Source organism: Mustelus asterias, chromosome 20 (genome assembly GCF_964213995.1).
Source record: "Mustelus asterias chromosome 20, sMusAst1.hap1.1, whole genome shotgun sequence".
Taxonomy (NCBI): Eukaryota; Metazoa; Chordata; class Chondrichthyes; order Carcharhiniformes; family Triakidae; genus Mustelus; species Mustelus asterias.
In genome coordinates this window covers 24580017-24599452 of record NC_135820.1, presented here as the reverse complement: position 1 = coordinate 24599452, position 19436 = coordinate 24580017, and the positions used below count along the sequence as shown (strand labels likewise).

General features: G+C 44.4%; 1 protein-coding gene across 6 annotated transcripts in view; it reads right to left on the bottom strand.

Annotated features, from left to right (window-relative positions):
* ppp4r1l (protein phosphatase 4, regulatory subunit 1-like) overlaps window positions 1-19436 on the bottom strand; it is a 204106-nt gene that overhangs the window by 3922 nt on the left and 180748 nt on the right. For 5 of the 6 annotated variants that reach the window (XM_078236343.1, XM_078236344.1, XM_078236348.1 and 2 more), the window contains 5 exons: window positions 16918-17079; window positions 9887-9987; window positions 6920-7040; window positions 530-664; window positions 18-159 (listed from right to left, as the gene is read on the bottom strand). In XM_078236343.1, the coding sequence (XP_078092469.1) occupies window positions 18-159; window positions 530-664; window positions 6920-7040; window positions 9887-9987; window positions 16918-17079 (661 nt within the window). The remainder of the gene's footprint in view (window positions 1-17; window positions 160-529; window positions 665-6919; window positions 7041-9886; window positions 9988-16917; window positions 17080-19436) is intronic. The other variant, XM_078236347.1, reaches the window with a different exon arrangement.

The window sequence follows — 19436 nt, the reverse complement described above, 5'->3', positions numbered from 1 at the left end:
TGCATTTTTATATTTACTTTTCTCCAGCAGCGTGTGCCTCAGTGCCTTGGCAAGCAGCACCCGAACATTCGGAACAGGATCAGTAGCCAAACCAAGCAGACTTGGAAGCAGGTGTTCAACAAACTGGCTCACTGGCATGCATTCCTCCTCCACAACAGCCTGCATAGAAATGAGAGGGTCTTTTTAATTTTTTTTTATTTTTCAGAGCAACTATTTGTCATCAATTAAGGCCCTTTACTGCTTCACCACATCTCTTGTATTTAAAACATTTTTCTTGCCTTTTTTCCTGAAGGACAACAACTCTTGATCGATTACAATGCTTACCTGTATGGTAGGTCACCAAGAGACCATGCGTGAACCTGGAAAGTGGGTAGGATGGAATGGGGTTGGGGGCAGCAGAAAACTACAACTAACCTTGATTCTGTTTTCAATCCTCTAGCCCCCAACCAAATGTTCTCAGAGTCAGCGGTGAAAAATGTGATGCCATTTTAATAATAGAAGGAATTATTTTGCTCAGTCGTTCACTCACCTGACAGATGAAGGCAAATGCCTGACGTCCAATCCACTTGGCGCAGTGGCAAAACCGAATTGTGAGCTCATTCATGAAGTTTACGGCTAATGGGTCAGTGGCAGTTGCATAGAACTTCCTTAGGATCTCCACTACCTGGTAAATAATAACAGCAACAAACAATGTGTATTAGTGAAAACAAGCTCCAGTGCCAGGAGCGGCTCCTGCTAAACACCTGAATTTGGCCATCATTGTGGGGGTTTCAGGGTATTACTTTGGTAACCTTCCTGTGTGGCCCCATTATCCCAACATTTACAAACAGAAATTATGCAGGAAGTAACAGGGATCCCAGTGCTTCCTCTCTCTTCCCAATCCCAGTCCCCACTTTCTGATCTTGCTAAAATGCTTCTTCATTCAATTTTCAATTCTGAATGTGTGAAGTCCAGAATATAAACTTGTTGGTCTTCTTCTGAAATGCTTACGTTATCAACAGTTCCAAGTTGCTGAATTTCATTTAGAGATTTTTTAAAAGCTAATTTCCTTTGGTGGTCGACAGTCCAAAGGTCTACACAGCTAAAATTTTGAAGATGAATTAATGGGCCAGTGCAAACCTCCTCCTGCTTCATAAGGCTAAGGTTTAGATAATTACTTCAAATGGTAAGAATCTAACTGGCATGAGAAATTATTGGATGTCAAAGTGCAAACTCTGTTGGGTGCCACAAACTGAGACTGGAATGAAACAAAATTCTGGAAATACTCAGCAGGCCAGGCAGCATCCATGGAGAGAAAATAGAGTTAATATTTCAGGGTCCTGACCTTTCATCAGCTTGGCTGAGGCTGGAATATTCTGAAAACAATACAGGAGCTATGTTGGAGCACAAATGTTTGGGGTAAACAATCATTTAAAAGCAACTCCCACTGGAGAAGTGAACATAGTAGGCCATTCAGCCCATCAAACCCATTCCACCATTCAACACAACCATGGCTGATCCAGCCCGATGCCTTTTCTCTTCCACATTCTGTGTCCCTTAATCATAGAATCATAGAAACCCTACAGTGCAGAAGGAGGGCATTCGGCCCATCGAGTCTGCACCGACCACAATCCCACCCAGGCCCTATCCCCACATATTCACCCGCTAATCCCTCTAACCTACGCATCCCAGGACTCTAAGGGGCAATTTTTTTTTAAACCTGGCCAATCAACCTAACCCGCACATCTTAATTGTAATGTCATGGGCATTTAGAAATCTGTTAATTTCTACTCTTAATGATCGAGATTCTACATTCCTCTGGGGTAGAGAATTCCAAAGATTCTCAATCCTCTGAGTAAAAGAAATTCTCCTCATCCTCGGTCCTATGTGGCTTTCCTCTTATTTTGAAATGGTGTCCCCTGGTTCCATACTGCCCAACCGGGAGAAACATCTTACCTGAGCCTATCCGTTTAAGTAATTTGTAGGTTTTGAGGATATCATCTCTCATTCTTTGAAACTCTAGCGAAGACAAGTCCAGTTTCCTAAATCTCTCTTCTTGGGACAGTCGGGAAAAAGTCTGGTGAGCTCTGGTGAGTTGGACTCTCTCTATTGCAATGATATCCTTCCCAAGGTAAGCAGACCAAAACTGTACACAGTACTGCAAGTATGGTCTAACCAAAGTTCTAAACAATTGAAGCAGGACTTCACTACTCTTGGGCTCGAATCCTCTATTGATATAGGCCAACATAACATTAGTCTTAATTGGGTCACTGTGCGTAGTCTGCATATTCTCCCAGTGCTCCAGTTTCCTCCTACAGTCTGAAAGACATGCTGGTTAGGTGCATTGGCCATGCTAAATTCTCCCTCAGTATAGCCGACAGATGCCAGAGTGTGGCAACTTGGGGATTTTCACAGTAACTTCACTGCAGTGATAATGTAAGCCTGCTTGTGACACTTATGAATAAACTTTAAAAAACTTTAAACATTAATTGCTTACTGCACCTGCATGTTAGCTTTCAGTGACCCATTGATGAGAACATCCAGGTCCCATTGTACATCTATACTTTCGAATCTCTCACCATTTAACAAATACTCTGTACATCCATTCCACCTACCAAAGTAGATCTCATATTTTTTCACATTATATTCCATCTGCCATGATCTTGCCCACTTACCATGTCTGTCCAAATCCTCTTGAAACTGCTTTGCATCCTCCTCACAACACATATTCCCACCTGCGAACTTGGAAATATTACATTTGGTCTCCACATCCAAATCACTGATATATATTGTGAACAGCCGGGGCCCCAAGTACTGATCCCTGTGGCACCCCGCTCATCACAGCATGTTAATGTGCAAATGACTTGTTTATTCCTACTCTCTTACTGATTGGCCCATTAGCCAATCATTAGTCCATCCCATGTGCTTTAATTTTGCTAACCAACCTCCTGTGGGGGACTTTATCAAAGGCCTTCTGAAAATCCAAGTATGCTACACTACATCCACTGACTCCCCTTTAACAATTTTGTTAGTGACATCTTCAAAAAGCCCCAACAGGTTCATCAAACATGATTTCCTATTCATAAATCCATGCTGGCTAGGCCCAATCAGTTTGACAGGGGGGTGGGGACATAAGCAAAGGTGAATTGACTGAACGGAAACTAGAGAGTTGGGCCAGCAAGACTCAGAAGAAGAGCAAGCAGGGTATGGTTGCTGATCCAAAAGGGTCTGGTGGACTGAAGTGCATTTGTTTCAATGCGAGAAGTGTAACAGGTAAGGCAGATGAACTTAGAGCTTGGATTAGTACTTGGAACTATGATGTTGTTGCCATTACAGAGACTTGGTTAAGGGAAGGACAGGATTGGCAGCTTAACGTTCCAAGATACAGATATTTCAGGTGGGATAGAGCGGGATGTAAAAGGGAGTTGCACTACTGGTTAATGAGAATATAGTAAGGAGTCTAACAACACCAGGTTAAAGTCCAACAGGTTTATTTAGTAGCAAACGCCACTAGCTTTCGGAGCGCTGCTCCTTCGTCAGGTGAGAATATATATATATATATATATAAGTATATAGATGACTCACCTGATGAAGGAGCAGCGCTCCGAAAGCTAGTGGCGTTTGCTACCAAATAAACCTGTTGGACTTTAACCTGGTGTTGTTAGACTCCTTACTGTGTTTACCCCAGTCCAACGCCGGCATCTCCACATCATAAGAAGAATATCACAGCTGTACTGCGGGAGAACACCTCGGAGAGCTCATACAGCGAGGCAATATGGGGGGAGCTCAGGAATAGGAAGGGTGTAGTCACAATGTTGGAGGTTTACCATAGGCCATCCAACAGCCAGCGGGAGATAGAGGAACAGATATGCAGGCAGATTTTGGCAAGGTGTAAAAGTAACAGGGTTCTTGTGGTGGGAGATTTTAAACTTCCCCTATATTGACTGGGATTCACTTGGTGCTAGGGTCGTGGGTGGGACAGAATTTGTAAGGAGCATCCAGAAGGACTTTTTGAAACAGAATGCAGATAGCCCAACTTGTGAAGGGGCCGTACTGGACCTGGTATTAGGGAATGAGCCTGGCCAATTGGTTGACGTTTCAATAGGGGAGCAATTCGGGAACAGTGACAACAATTCACTGTAAGCTTTAAGGTACTGGTGGATAAAAATAAGTGTAGTCCTCAGGCGAAGATGCTACATTGGGGGAAGGCTAATTACAACAACATTAGGCAGGAACCGAAAAATGTAGATTGGGAGCAGATGTTGAGCCTGGGAAAGGGTGTGCAGATAGTTTGGGTCATGTTGAGATTAAAAAGGAAGTGGTATTAGGGGTCTTGAAAAACATTAAGGTAGGCAAGACCCCAGGGCCTGATGGGATATACCCCAGAATACTGAGAGAGGCAAGGGAGGAAATTGCTGGGGCCTTGAGAGAAATCTTTGTATCCTCACTGGCTACAGGGGAGGTCATGATGTGGAGATGCCGGCGTTGGACTGGGGTAAACACAGTAAGAAGTTTAACAACACCAGGTTAAAGTCCAACAGGTTTATTTGGTAGCAAAAGCCACACAAGCTTTCGGAGCTCTAAGCCCCTTCTTCAGGTGAGTGGGAATTCTGTTCACAAACAGAGCATATAAAGACACAAACTCAATTTACATGAATAATGGTTGGAATGCGAATACTTACAACTAATCAAGTCTTTAAGAAACAAAACAATGTGAGTGGAGAGAGCATCAAGACAGGCTAAAAAGATGTGTATTGTCTCCAGAAAAGACAGCCAGTGAAACTCTGCAGGTCCTCTATTGTTGTTCCTTTATTTAAGAAGGGTAGCAAGGATAATCTAGGTAATTACAGGCCGATGAATCTTATGTAAGTGGCAGGGAAATTATTGGAGAGGATTCTTCGAGGCAGGATTTACTCCCACCTGGAAATAAGTGGACGTATTAGCGAGAGGCAACATGGTTTTGTGAAGGAGAGGTTGTATCTGATTTGGAGGTAAAGGCAACTGGTTTGATTAGTAAGTTTGTGGACGACATAAAGGTTGGTGGAATTGCGGATAACGATGAGGACCATCAGAGGATACAGCAGCAGAGATTAGTTGGAGGCTTGGGCGGAGAGATGGCAGATAGAGTTTAATCCAGACAAATGTGAGGTCATGCATTTTGGAAGGTATAATATAGATGGAAAATATACAGTAAATGGCAGAACCCTTAAGTATATTGATAGGCAGAGGGATCTGGGTATACAGGTACACAGGTCACTGAAAGTGGCAACGCAGGTGGAGAAGTTAATTAAGAAGGCATATGGCATGCTTGCCTTCATTGTCTGGGGCATTGAGTTTAAAAATTGGCAAGTCATGTTGCAGCTTTATAGAACCGTAGTTAAACCGCATTTGGAATATAGTGTTCAATTCGCCACACTACCAGAAGGATGTGGAGGCTTTGGAGAGGGTACAGAAAAGATTTACCAGGATGTTGCCTGGTATGGAATGCATTAGCTATGAGGAGAGGTTGGAGAAACTTGGTTTGTTCTCACTGGAACGACGGAGGTTGAGGGGCGATCTGAGGGAAGCCTACAAGATTATGAGGGGGATGGACAGAGTGGATAATCAGATGCTTTTTCCCAGGGTGGAAGAGTGAATTACTAGGGTGGGGTAAGCAGGAAAGATGGTGCGAGGGACAGGGTTTAAAGGAGATGTATCAGTGAAGTTTTTTTTACACAGAGGGTGGTGGGTGCCTGGAACTCGCTGCCAGAGGAAGTAGTGGAAGCAGATACGATAGTGACTTTTAAGGGGCATCTGGGCATATAATGAATAGGATGGGAATAGAGGGATATGATCCCCGGAAGGATAGGGGGTTTTAGTTCACACGGGCAGCATGGTCAGTGTTCTATCATCCAAGCGCTCTTTTATCACATCCTATAGAACAGAGTTTTTGCTATGACTGATGTAAGGCTAACAGGTCTGTAGTTCCCCATTTTCTCTCTCCCTCCTTTCTTAAATGGTAGGGTGACATTTGCTACCTTCCAATCTGCAGGAACCATTCCCAAATCTATAGAATTTTGGAAGATGATTATTAATGCATCTACTATTTCCACAGCTCCCTCTTTCAACACTCCGGGATGTGAAATATCAGGTCCCAAGGGCTTATCAACCTTCAGTCTACTGTATTACCCATGCTTCATACTTCTCTAATCTCCTGATTAATAGTTCATACCCCACATTACTGTACTAAAAATACAAAAGGCTACATAACTCAATGGCATTTTGACCAGCGACTATGCACAATAAGGTCTAAGCAGTCACACTTGTGGACACTCAAGAAAATGAACTGTAAAGGTTCTTGAATTTTTGCATTAAAGGCCCTTTATTCTTCAATTACATTTTTAAGTTAAAGATGCTGTATGAACGAAAATTGTTGTTGCAGGTAAAAGTACCATGGAACCTTCTACATCGGCCTAACCAGACCTCAGTCTAACTCTCCTTACAAGGAGCACTTCAGACACTTGGTAATGCACTGAAATGTCACCTATAAGTGGACCTTGAATCTCCCCCCCTCGGCCACCCCCGATAACCTTTCACTCCCTTGTTAATCAGGAATCTATCTAGCTCTGCCTTAAAAATAGTCAAAGATTCTGCTTCCACTGCCTTTTGAGGAGTTCCGAAGACCTGAGATAAGTTTCGATTCTATTATCCATTTCTACCTTGATAGGCTAGAGAAGCAGCTAATTACTGAGCAATTAACTGAAGCTTCCCATTTCAGAATGGGAAATTAAAAATTAAACAAGTACATGCAGAGTTGCAGGCTGAGGATTTGGACATGGGGAGGGCTCCCAAAAGCTGAAGAAAGCCCCAAATTCCAAGTGAAGATAAATCAATGAGAAGTAGACAAAACTGAAACATAATTCAGCAATAACATGATACAGCAGCACTGTGTCACACATACCAACTTGAATGAAATCCACCGAACCTCAGCAACCTTATCAGAACACAGGGAGAGAGCAATGTGTCGCAGATAGTCGTGCACATCATTGGGGTTGTAGAGCTCCAGCAGCAAAATTACTTGTCTGAAATAGGTCAAGAGCAATGTTTCAAAGTGAAAAACACAAATTTTCCTTTTTCCAATTCAGCCCACACCTTTCCTTAAAGAATTGTCACCGGTCACAGTACAGTTCCACCAGACACCTTCAGGTAACTCGCCACACAGAAGTATTGGTAAACAGAATGTCTGCAGGGGACATCACAACTAGTGCAGAGAGTTAGGTACACAAATCCTGGCTAATCTTGCCTTCCCTAAACGAGAGACGCCAAAGCGAATTAGCACATTTACCAGACAGGCTTACTCAGTTCAAATACAGATCTGGGACTCTCGTGGTCTGTATGGCTCACTTAATCATTGGATAATCCAAAAAAGTCATTTGGGGAGTAGAGTTGAAGGGAAATTTTTTTGTCCCACATGATTTTCATGTCACTGTTACAGCCACAATGGGTTAAATATCTGCATAAGAGCTAAGCTTAAGTGTCATACTTAAAAGTATTCATTCAAGGCCAACAAGGTTGCATTTGTTTTATTGAATCAAGTTCAGCAGTTCCTGATCTACAGAACAGTGAGCCGCCCTCCACTGTCCATTCCTTATGTGATGTAAAGGCAGCATCTCTGCCTCTACTGTAGTTAACAAAGGTTCACATAAAACAGGTGACAAGCGCACACAACTCTAAACTTCACTTCACACAGCTCACATCACATAGAAAAGCCCAGAAATAATCTGGCACCTTGCCATATCGAACATCTTTACAGTCTGCCTGTTACAAATGCCACTCAAATGTTACCCAATAAATATAGAAATTAAATTGAAATGCACAAACAGGCTGTGGCATTAGTTCTAATTCCACTGGTGCACCTATATCCCTTTATATTCTCCTCTTTTTCAACTGCCTATCTATAATACTCTGAGCTGAATGAAAAACTGTGCCATTTTACTCTGTCCCTTTCTCCATTTTAAGGAAAACACTTCCAATTCTGAAAGCATTGCTTTGTGATTTTACTTCTTCACGCAATTGTTAAGACTGTCACCTGTTTTATGTGAACCTTTGTTAACTACAATAGAGGCAGAGATGCTGCCTTTACATCACATAAGGAATGGACAGTGGGGGGGGGGGGGGGGGGGGGTACTGTTTTAACATTATTGGTTGATTGAACCCAATCAACTCTCTCTTCGAGTTCATAAACCCAAAATATTATTTCTTCTAGACATCAAAATGATGCACAAATACTGCAGAGCCAGACACTATGGGAGAATAACAGGATGTTTGACAAACAGTCAAGGCACTGGAGGGCAGCCCATGCCCTTGCAACTGGATTCAGCACAACTCTGCTTCCTGTGGGGAGGGCAAGGAAGAGAGAGAAAGCAAACTCTGGAACAGGTGGGAGGCAGAATACAATACATGAAGTCAGCTCGCACTTCACTCCACTTATAGTCCAATCAGCTGTATATGTTTGCAGTGGCCAGCATGTTGCTGTCACCCACACTTATTAGGCCATTTACTGTAGATATTGTTCTTAAAATGTTATAACCTTTTTAACACAAGTCATATTTTGAACACTGCATAAGTTGTGAGGACAATAAGAAGTCTCACAACACCAGATTAAAGTCCAACAGGTTTATTTGGTAGCAAAAGCCATTAGCTTTCGGAGCGCTGCTCCTTCATCAGGTCAGTGGGAGTTCTGTTCACAAACAGGGCATATAAAGACACAAACTCAATTTACAAAATAATGGTTGGAATGCGAGTCTTTACAGGTAATCAAGTCTTAAAGGTACAGGCATTGTGAATGGAGAGGTTAAAGAGATGTGTATTGTCTCCAGCCAGGACAGTTAGTGAGATTTTGCAAGCCCAGGCAAGTCATGGGGGTTACAGATAGTGTGACATGAACCCAAGATCTCGGTTGAAGCCGTCCTCATGTGTGCGGAACTTAGCTATCAGTCTCTGCTCTGCGACTCTGCGTTGTCGTGTGTCGTGAAGGCCGCCTTGGAGGACGCTTACCCGAAGATCAGAGGCCGAATGCCCATGACCGCTGAAGTGTTCCCCAACAGGAAGAGAACAGTCTTGCCTGGTGATTGCCGAGCGGTGTTCATTCACCCATTCTTGGGAGGCCATGCAGACGCTACGACAACAGATGAATGAACACCGCTCGACAATCACCAGGCAAGAGTGTTCTCTTCCTGTTGGGGAACACTTCAGTGGTCATGGGCATTCGGCCTCTGATCTTCGGTTAAGTGTTCTCCAAGGCGGCCTTCACGGTACACGACAACGCAGAGTCGCTGAGCAGAGACTGATAGCCAAGTTCCGCACACATGAGGACAGCCTCAACCGGGATCTTGGGTTCATGTCAAACTATCTGTAACCCCCACGACTTGCCTGGGCTTGCAAAATCTCACTAACTGTCCTGTCTGGAAACAATACACATCTCTTTAACCTGTGCTTAACCCTCTCTCCACTCACATTGTCTGTACCTTTCAGACTTGATTACCTGGAAAGACTCGCATTCCAACCATTATTTTGTAAATTGAGTTTGTGTCTTTATATGCCCTGTTTGTGAACCGAACTCCCACTTACCTGATGAAGGAGCAGCGCTCCGAAAGCTAGTGGCTTCTGCTACCAAATAAACCTGTTGGACTTTAACCTGGTGTTGTGAGACTTCTTACTGTGTTTACCCCAGTCCAATGCCGGCATTTCCACATCATAAGTTGTGAGGATACAGGCTTATACCTCACATGTTTTCTATCTATTATGCTGAATTCAGACAACTAAACCAGTACTCTAATCCATTTTGGAGAATTGCTCTCAATCAGACATGGTTGCAAGATAACAGTTCCAGATTTGCTAGCAAACAAACAGTACTCAGAATACCTACTCTGCGAGTTCATATCGAAAGCGCCAATTGCGGCTGTTATCCGTTACCATGAACTCCTGGAGCTGGTACAGGTACTCACGACGCTTGTCTATATGAAGCAGCTGTGAACAAGGAGAACCAATTGAATTCCAGGGCAGACGGACACAACAGGCTAAACAAAATGTTGAATGGAGGTAGCCCATCCCTTCCTGAGCAGTCTTAACAATTGCCAAATCAAACATCAGAACAACATCAGGAGAACAGATAGGTCAGAAGAGATTCTCTAGTGAAATTCATTTAGATTTATGAAGAGGAGGAAATTAAAAAAAGATAAAATTCTACAAGTTAGGAGAAATTTAAACACGCATACTGTTATAAAGCTGAGGTGGAGCCCCCCTCCGTGAACTAACACCTAACCATTCAAAGAGGAGTACCTCGCCCTATAATTTGTAAAAATTGAGTGTCGTGCGACCTGATCTTCAGCAACTTTTAGTGGTTAAATCAAAACAAATCCTTGACACTCTCTCTAAAATCAATAACTAACAATTTCTTTAACTAACAGTAAACAAGTTAACTAAACTATTACCTAAATAATTTAATTGGTGATAGAAATGTTGGTCAGTGGGGTTAAGTGCTGCACTTGTGAGATGTGGGAGATCCGAGACGCTTCCAACGTCTCGGATGACTACATCTGCAGGAAGTGCACCCAATTGCAACTCCTTACAGACCACATGGATAGGTTGGAGCAGCAGCTGGATGCATTTAGGATCATGAAGGTGGCGGAAAGCGTCACAAACAGCAGAGGTCCCAGTACAGAGCCCTGTGGAACACCACTAGTCACAGACCTCCAATCAGAAAAAGACCCTTCCACTGCAACCCTCTGTCTTCTATGGCCAAGCCAGTTCTGTACCCATCTAGCTAGTTCACCTTTGATCCCATGAGATTTAACTTTTTGCACTAGCCTGCCATGAGGGACCTTGTCAAATGCTTTACTAAAATCCATGCAGACGACATCCACGGCCCTTCCCTCATCGTTCATTTTTGTCACCTCCTCAAAAAACTCAACCAAATTTGTGAGGCATGACCCCCCTCGTACAAAACCATGTTGTCTATCGCTAATGAGACTATTCAGTTCTAAATGTGTATAGATCCTATCTCTAAGAATCTTCTCCCACAATTTCCCTACCACGGACGTCAAGCTCACCGGCCTATAATTACCCGGGTTATCCTTGCTACCCTTCTTAAATAACGGGACCACATTTGCTATCCTCCAATCCTCTGGGACCTCACCTGTGTCCAATGAAGAAACAAAGATTTCTGTTAGAGGCCCAGCAATTTCATCTCTTGTCTCTCTCAGTAGGACAGATGCCATCTGGCCCTGGGGATTTGTCTACCTTAATGCTTCCTAAAACACCTAACACTTCCTCCCTCGTAATTGCGATTTGTTCTAACGGGTCTACACATCGCTCTGAGACACTAACAATTAACGTGTCCCTCTCCTTTGTGAATACTGACGCAAAGTATTCATTTAGGAGCTCACCTACTTCCTTGGGTTTTAAGCATAATTCCCCTCCTTTGTTCTTGAGAAGTCCGACTCTTTCTCTGACAACCCTCTTGTTCCTAACGTACGTATAAAATGCGTTGGGATTCTCCTTAATGCTGTCTACCAAGGACATTTTGTGACCCCTTTTTGCCCTTCTAACTCCCTGTTTGAGTTCTTTTCTACTTTCTCTGTATTCCTCCAGTACTTCATCTGTTTTTAGCTGCCTGGACCTTATGTATGCCTCTTTTTTCTTTTTGATTAGACCCACAATTTCCCTGGTTATCCACAGCTCGCGAATCCTACCTTTCCTGTCCTTCCTTTTTACAGGCACATGCCTGTCCTGCACTCCTATCAACTGCTCCTTAAGAGACTCCCACATGCCAGATGTGGATTTAAAGAGAGATATTGTGAGTCTAGTCAAAGAGGAAAAGGAAGCATTTGTCAAGGAGGCTGGGAACAGATGAAGCAAGTGTGGAATACAAGGAAAGTAGAAAGAAACTTAAGCAAGAAATAAGGAGGTCTAAAAGGGGCCATGAAAAGTCAATGGCCAGCAGGATTAAAGAAAATCCCAAGGCTTTATAAAGAGCAAGAGGGTAGCCCAGGGAGAGGGTTGGCCCACTCAAGGACAGGGGAGGGAATCTATGTGTGGAGCCAGAGGAAATGGACGAGGTATTAAATGAGTACTTTGCGTCAGTATTGCGTCACAAAGGGTGTGTAGATAGTTTGAGTCATGTTGAGATCAAAAAGGAGGAGATATTGGAGTTCTTGAGAAACATTAAGGTAGACAAGTCCCCAGGGCCTGATGGGATATACCCCAAAATACTGACAGAGGCAAGGGAGAAAATTGTTGGGGCCCTGAGAGAAATCGTTGTAAGCTCAGTGGCTAAAGGGAAGGTCCCAGAGGATTGGAGAATAGCCAATGTTGTTCCTTTGTTTAAGAAGGGTAGCAAGAATAATCCAGGTAATTACAGGCCGGTGAGCCATATGTCAGTGGTAGGGAAATTATTGGAGAGGATTCTTCGAGACAGGATTTACTCCCACTTGGAAATAAGTGGACATATTAGCGAGAGGCAACATGGTTTTGTGAAGGGGAGGTCATGTCTCACGAACTTGATCGAGTTTTTCGAGGAAGTGACGAAGATAATTGATGAGGGTAGGGCAGTGGATGTTGTCTACATGGACTTCAGTTAGGCCTATGACAAGGTCCCTCATGACAGACTGATGCAGAAGGTGAAGTCACATGAGATCAGAGGCGAGCTGGCAAGATGGATACAGAACTGGCTCGGTCATAAAAGACAGAGGGTAGCAGTGGAAGGATGCATTTCTGAATGGAGGGCTGTGACAAGTGGAGTTTTGATGTGGAGATGCCGGCGTTGGACTGAGGTATTCTCAGGGATCAGTGCTGGGACCTTTGCTGTTTGTAGTACATATGATTTGAAGAAAAATGTAACTGGTTTGTATAGTTTGATATGTGGACGACACAAAGGTTGGTGGATTTGCGGATAGCGATGAGGACCATCAGAGGTTACAGCAGGATATGGATCGGTTGGAGACTTGGGCGGAGAGATGGCAGATCGAGTTTAATCCAGACTAATGTGAGATAATGCATTTTGGAAGGTCTAATGCAGATAGGAAATATACAGTAAATGGCAGAACCCTTAAGAGTATTGATAGGCAAAGGGATCTGGGTGTACTGGTCACTGAAAGTGGCAATGTAGGTGGAGAAGATAGTCAAGTAGGCATACTGCATGCTTGCCTTCATCGGCCGGGCATTGAGTATTAAAAATAGCAAGTCATGTTGCAGCTTTATAGAACCTTTGTTAGGCCGCACTATACACAGTGCGGCCCTGTTATAACGCGATAGTTGGGGTCCATAAGATGTTATCGCGCAAAAAGCAGGGTTGCGCTAAATCGGGGTCGCGCTAAATTTGCCAATTTTTAGCGGAAATAAAAGGGTCCAATGATTCATCGCGTTATATCCGAATTCGCTCTAAATCGGGGCGCGTTAAATCAGGGTTCCACTGTACCAAGTATTCAATTCTGGCCGCCACACTACCAGTAGGATGTGGAGGCTTTGGAGAGAGTACAGAAAAAGATTTACCAGGATGTTGTCTGGTATGGAGAGCATTAGCTGTGAGGAGAGGTCGGAGAAACTTGGTTTGCTCTCACTGGAATGACGGAGGTTGAGGGGCGATCTGATAGAAATCTACAAGATTATGAGGGGCATGGACAGAGTGGATAGTCAGAAGCTTTTTCCCAAGGCAGAAGAGTAAATTACTAGAGAGCATAGGTTTAAGGTGCGAGGGGCAAGGTTTAAAGGAGATGTAGGAGGCAAGTTTTTTTTTATACACAGAGGGTGGTGGGTGCTTGGAACTCGCTGCTGCGGGAGGAAGTGGAAGCAGGTACGATAGTGACTTTTAAGGGGCATCTTGACAAATCCATGAATAGGATGGATATAGAGGGATATGGTCCCGGAAGAGTAGGGGGTTTTAGTTCAGTCCGGCAGCATGGTCGGTGCAGGCTCGGAGGGCCTGTTCCTGTGCTGTAATTTTCTTTGTTCTTTATGAATGGCCCAGAAGTCGGGGAGTGCGGGGGAGTGCGGGGGGCATAAATTTGTAGGGATGGGGAGCCTACCGTGTTCCCAAAGCTACTGAGTTTATCAGTGGCAGGGAAGACGGTGAGACCCACAGCATAATCTGACAGCCTCCCTGTGAGCGCAGGTTGGGAGGCCCTTAATGATCAAGCATTCTGCGGTCCATGAAGGGCCTGTTATGGCCCCTGTAGAACCAGCATGATTGACCTCAGTTACCCCTAACCCCACATATCATTTGGGAAGGTCAGCATCCATTTTGGACAACTGCAGTCTCAGTCAGCCACTGTTCCCATCGGCACTGCTGGCCCTCTGATTGGCCTCCAGTTCTTGGGGGGCAGATTCTCACCTTGTAATTAATTGCTTCAGCGCCATAAAATGTAGCCATAGGTCTCATAAATGGCTGAGGTGGGGCTGCCCCTTGCTTTTCGGTCCAGCTTCAGGACCTCCACGATGCTAATGAAATTCAGTAAGAAGTCTCACAATACCAGGTTAAAGTCCAACAGGTTTATTTGGTAGCAAAAGCCACTATGCTTTCGGAGCACTGCTCCTTCGTCAGGTAAGTGGGAGTTCTGTTCACAAACAGAACATAACATAACATCAGGATGCCCTCGACATAGTCGGAGAGGTTCTCGCACAGGGTCCCATTGCCCGAAACCCTGAATCCTGAAACTCATTGTACAAAGAACCCCCAGCTTTTGGCGCGACGCTACGGACTTCCTACAGAAACTCAGCACACATGGAGCAGTTGAATCAGGAGCACTGCTCGTCACAATGGATGTCTCAGCACTCTACACCAGCATCCCCCACGATGATGGCATTTCTGCAACTGCCTCAGTACTCAACGCCGACAACTGCCAGTTTCCAGATGCAATTTTACATCTCATCCGCTTCATCCTGGACCACAATGTCTTCACCTTCAACAACCAGTTCTTCATCCAGACACACGGAACAGCCATGGGGACCAAATTCACACCTCAATATGCCAACATCTTCATGCACAGGTTCAAACAAGCCTTCTTCACCGCACAGGACCTTCAACCGATGCTACACACTGGATACATCGATGGCATTTTCTTCCTTTGGACTCATGGGGAACAATCACTGAAACAACTGTATGATGACATCAACAAGTTCCATCCCACCATCAGACTCACCATGGACTACTCTCCGGAATCGGTTGCATTCTTGGACATACGCATCTCCATTAAGGACGGTCACCTCAGCACCTCACTATACTGCAAGCCCACAGATAACCTCATGATGCCCCACTTCTCCAGCTTCCACCCTAAACACGTTAAAGAAGCCATCCCCTACGGACAAGCCCTCCGAATACACAGGATCTGCTCGGATGAGGAGGATCGCAACAGACACCTCCAGACGCTGAAAGATGCCCTCATAAGAACAGGATAAGACGCTCGACTCATCGATCGACAGTTCTGACGCGCCACAGTGAAAAACCGCACCGACCTCCTCAGAAGACAAACATGGGACACGGCGGACAGAGTTATCCAGTACTTCCCCGGAGCGGAGAAGCTACGACATCTCCTCCGGAGCCTTCAACATGTCATTGATGAAGACGAACATCTCGCCAAGGCAATCCGCACACCCCCACTTCTTGCCTTCAAACAACCGCACAACCTGAAATAGACCATTGTCCGCAGAAAACTACCCAGCCTTCAGGAAAACAGTGACCACGACACCACACAACCCTGCCACAGCAACCGCTGCAAGACGTGCCGGATCATCGACACGGATGCCATCATCTCACGCGAGAACGCCATCCACCAGGTACACGGTACATACTCTTGCAACTCAGCCAACATTGTCTACCTGATACGCTGCAGGAAAGGATGTCCCGAGGCATGGTACATTGGAGAAACCATGCAGGCGCTACGACAACGGATGAATGAACACCACTCGGCAATCACCAGGCAAGACTGTTCTCTTCCTGTTGGGGAGCACTTCAGCGGTCACGGGCATTCGGCCTCTGATATTCGGGTATGCATTCTCCAAGGTGGCCTTCACAACACACGACAGCGCAGAGTCGCTGAGCAGAGACTGATAGCCAGGTTCCGCACACCTGAGGACGGCCTCAACCGGGATCTTGGGTTCATGTCACACTATCTGTAACTCCCACAACTTGCCTGGACTTGCAAGGTCTCACTGGCTGTCCTGTCTGGAGACAATACACATCTCTTTAACCTGTGCTAATTCTCTCTCCACTCACATTGTCTGTCCTTTAAGACTTGATTAGCTGTAAAGACTCGCATTCCAATCATTATTCATTATTCTGTAAATTGAGTTTGTGTCTTTATATGCACTGTTTGTGAACAGAACTCCCACTCACCTGACGAAGGAGCAGGGCTCCGAAAACTAGTGGTGTTTGCTACCAAATAAACCTGTTGGACTTTAACCTGGTGTTGTGAGACTCCTTACTGTGTTTACCCCAGTCCAACGCCGGCATTTCCACATCACATATATGTCTCTGAGCAAAGATGTGGACAAAATTCAAGACCCTGGTGCTTATCTGCAATCTATGACGGAAATGAATGTGCCTGGAAGCCAAGAGTGGAATGGACTTGCTCTGATCAAATCACTCATTTACTTCCCCATCCATCATAAAGATTAACACAGATATTATCATTTGGGTAGGGTAACATGTGAGGAACCTTCCCCTAGAAAGCAGAAAGGCCACAAGACAGCTGATAGTCAAATTTGGTATCTAATCAATCTTGGTGTACTGATAATAAATGTCCATCATTCAACATTTAGTTTGAGACATTTAGAAGCTATCTGTTGTGATATAAATATGAACATGCATTTTACTTCTTCACCTACATTTACCTCATCAGTTCTTTCAATAACTCAATATTGAAAGCTACAGGTTGCCCATTAGGTCATTCTAATGAAGTTTACCTTCAAGAAGTCATACAGATGCTTTAGGACTCCAATTCGCACTTCATCCAGATCCTTTAGAAACCCATTGAAGATGGGAACCAGGTCAGCTGCAGTTAGCTGATCACCAAGGATCACAGCCAGCTCGTGTATAGAGAAGGCCAGTGTCCGTCGTACCTTCCACTGTAAAATAGGAGACGATATGCATCAGTGATATATTCATTTAGAATGTTCTGAAGTGCTCTTGGCATTATGCAGAAGAATATTATAATCCCTGTCATCTTATTGCTGATTGTGGGAGCTTGCTGTGTGCAAAGGTCTGTCATTTTCTTACATTATAACAGCAATTACAGTGCTTATGAGGCACAACTGACAAAATGCTATGGGATATCACTCGGTAATAAAAGGCTCCACATAAATGTAGGTTTCTTCTTTAACACAGATACCTTGAACTATTTCCAAAAACAAAATGAAGAACCCACGTTGGTCTTTTGACACTTGTTAAATGGAAAATACTTGTCCCCAGAGCTTTCTCTCACCAGATGATATGGAAAATAAATAGTTAAACAAACAAACTGAAGAGGTGGCTTTCAACCCAGATTGGGGCACTTGAACAACGAGCTGTCACCAGAATCAAAGACACAGGATGGATGACGTTCACATCAATGCTAATAAGCACAGCTATACAAGTCCTAGGAACTACTACATGCTGTTCTTCTTGGAGTCAGCTGTGACTCAGTCGGTAGCACTCTCACCTCGGAGTCAGAAGGCTGTGGGTTCAAGGCCCACTCCAGGACTTGAGCACAAAAATCAAAGCTGACACTCCAGTGTCATCTTTCAGATGAGATGCTAAACCAAGAACGGGTAATTATTTCAAAGAACAGCAAGGGAGTTCTCCCCCATGTTCTGGCCAATATTGATCTGTGAATCAACATCACAAAAAGCAGATTACCTAGACAAGAACATAGAACATAGAACATTACAGCGCAGTACAGGCCCTTCGGCCCTCAATGTTGCGCCGACCTGTGAACCAAACCAAAGCCCATCTAACCTACACTATTCCAATATCATCCATATGTTTATCCAATGACCTTTTAAATGCCCTTAATGTTGGCGAGTCCACTACTGTTGCAGGCAGGGCATTCCACGCCCTTACTACTCTCTGAGTAAAGAACCTACCTCTGACATCTGTCCTATATCTATCACCCCTCAATTTAAAGCTATGTCCCCTCGTGCTAGCCATCACCATCCGAGGAAAAAGGCTCTCACTGTCCACCCTATCTAATCCTCTGATCATCTTGTATGCCTCTATTAAGTCACCTCTTAACCTTCTTCTCTCTAACGAAAACAACCTCAAGACACTCAGCCTTTCCTCATAAGACCTTCCCACCATACCAGACAACATTCTGGTAAATCTCCTCTGCACCCTTTCCAATGCTTCCACATCCTTCCTATAATGCGGTGACCAGAACTGTACGCAATACTCCAAGTGCGGCCGTACCAGAGTTTTGTACAGTTGCAACATGACCTCATGGCTCTGAAACTCAATCCCTCTACCAATAAAAGCTAACACTCCGTACGCCTTCTTAACAACCCTATCAACCTGGGTGCCAACTTTCAGGGATCTATGCACATGGACACCGAGATCTCTGCTCATCCACACTACCAAGTATCTTACCATTAGCCCAGTACTCTGTATTCCTGTTACTCCTTCCAAAGTGAATCACTTCACACTTTTCCGCATGAAACTCCATTTGCCACCTCTCAGCCCAGCTCTGCAGCTCATCTATGTCCCTCTGTAACCTGCAACATCCTTCCGCACTGTCCACAACTCCACCGACTTTAGTGTCATCCACAAATTTACAAACCCATCCTTCTACACCCACATCCAGGTCATTTATAAAAATGACAAACAGCAGTGCCCCAAAACAGATCCTTGCGGTACACCACTAGTAACTGAACTCCAAGATGAACATTTCCCATCAACCACCACCCTCACCCACACTACATTACTATCGCTGTGCAAGCTTGCTATGCATGAAACGGCTGCTGTATTGCCCACATTTATTACAATTAGGTAATATATAAGATTTTTTAAGGTAAAAATGAAGGAAGTCATGTGATCTGTTCAGAATTCTGTCTGGCAGTATGCCTGGGTAGTTTGATTATTAGAGAAAATGAGGGTTTTACTGGGGAAAGGTGCAAGGTACTCATACTTGCAAACAATGAAGACTCACAGCTGCCTTTGCCAAAGCCTCAAAAACGTGTTAAGAATGCTGGGTTAACAGCTGTGCTTTCATCTTGGAAGTACATGTACATGATCATTATCACTAAAAAAGTAGTGTTAGGTAAGCTAATGGGACTAAAGGTAGACAAGTCTCCTGGCCCTGATGGAATGCATCCCAGGGTACTAAAAGAGATGGCGGGGGAAATAGCAAATGCACTCGTCGTAATTTACCAAAATTTGCTGGACTCTGGGGTGGTTCCAGCAGATTTGAAAAGAGCAAATGTGGCACCACTGATTAAAAAAGGAGGTAGAC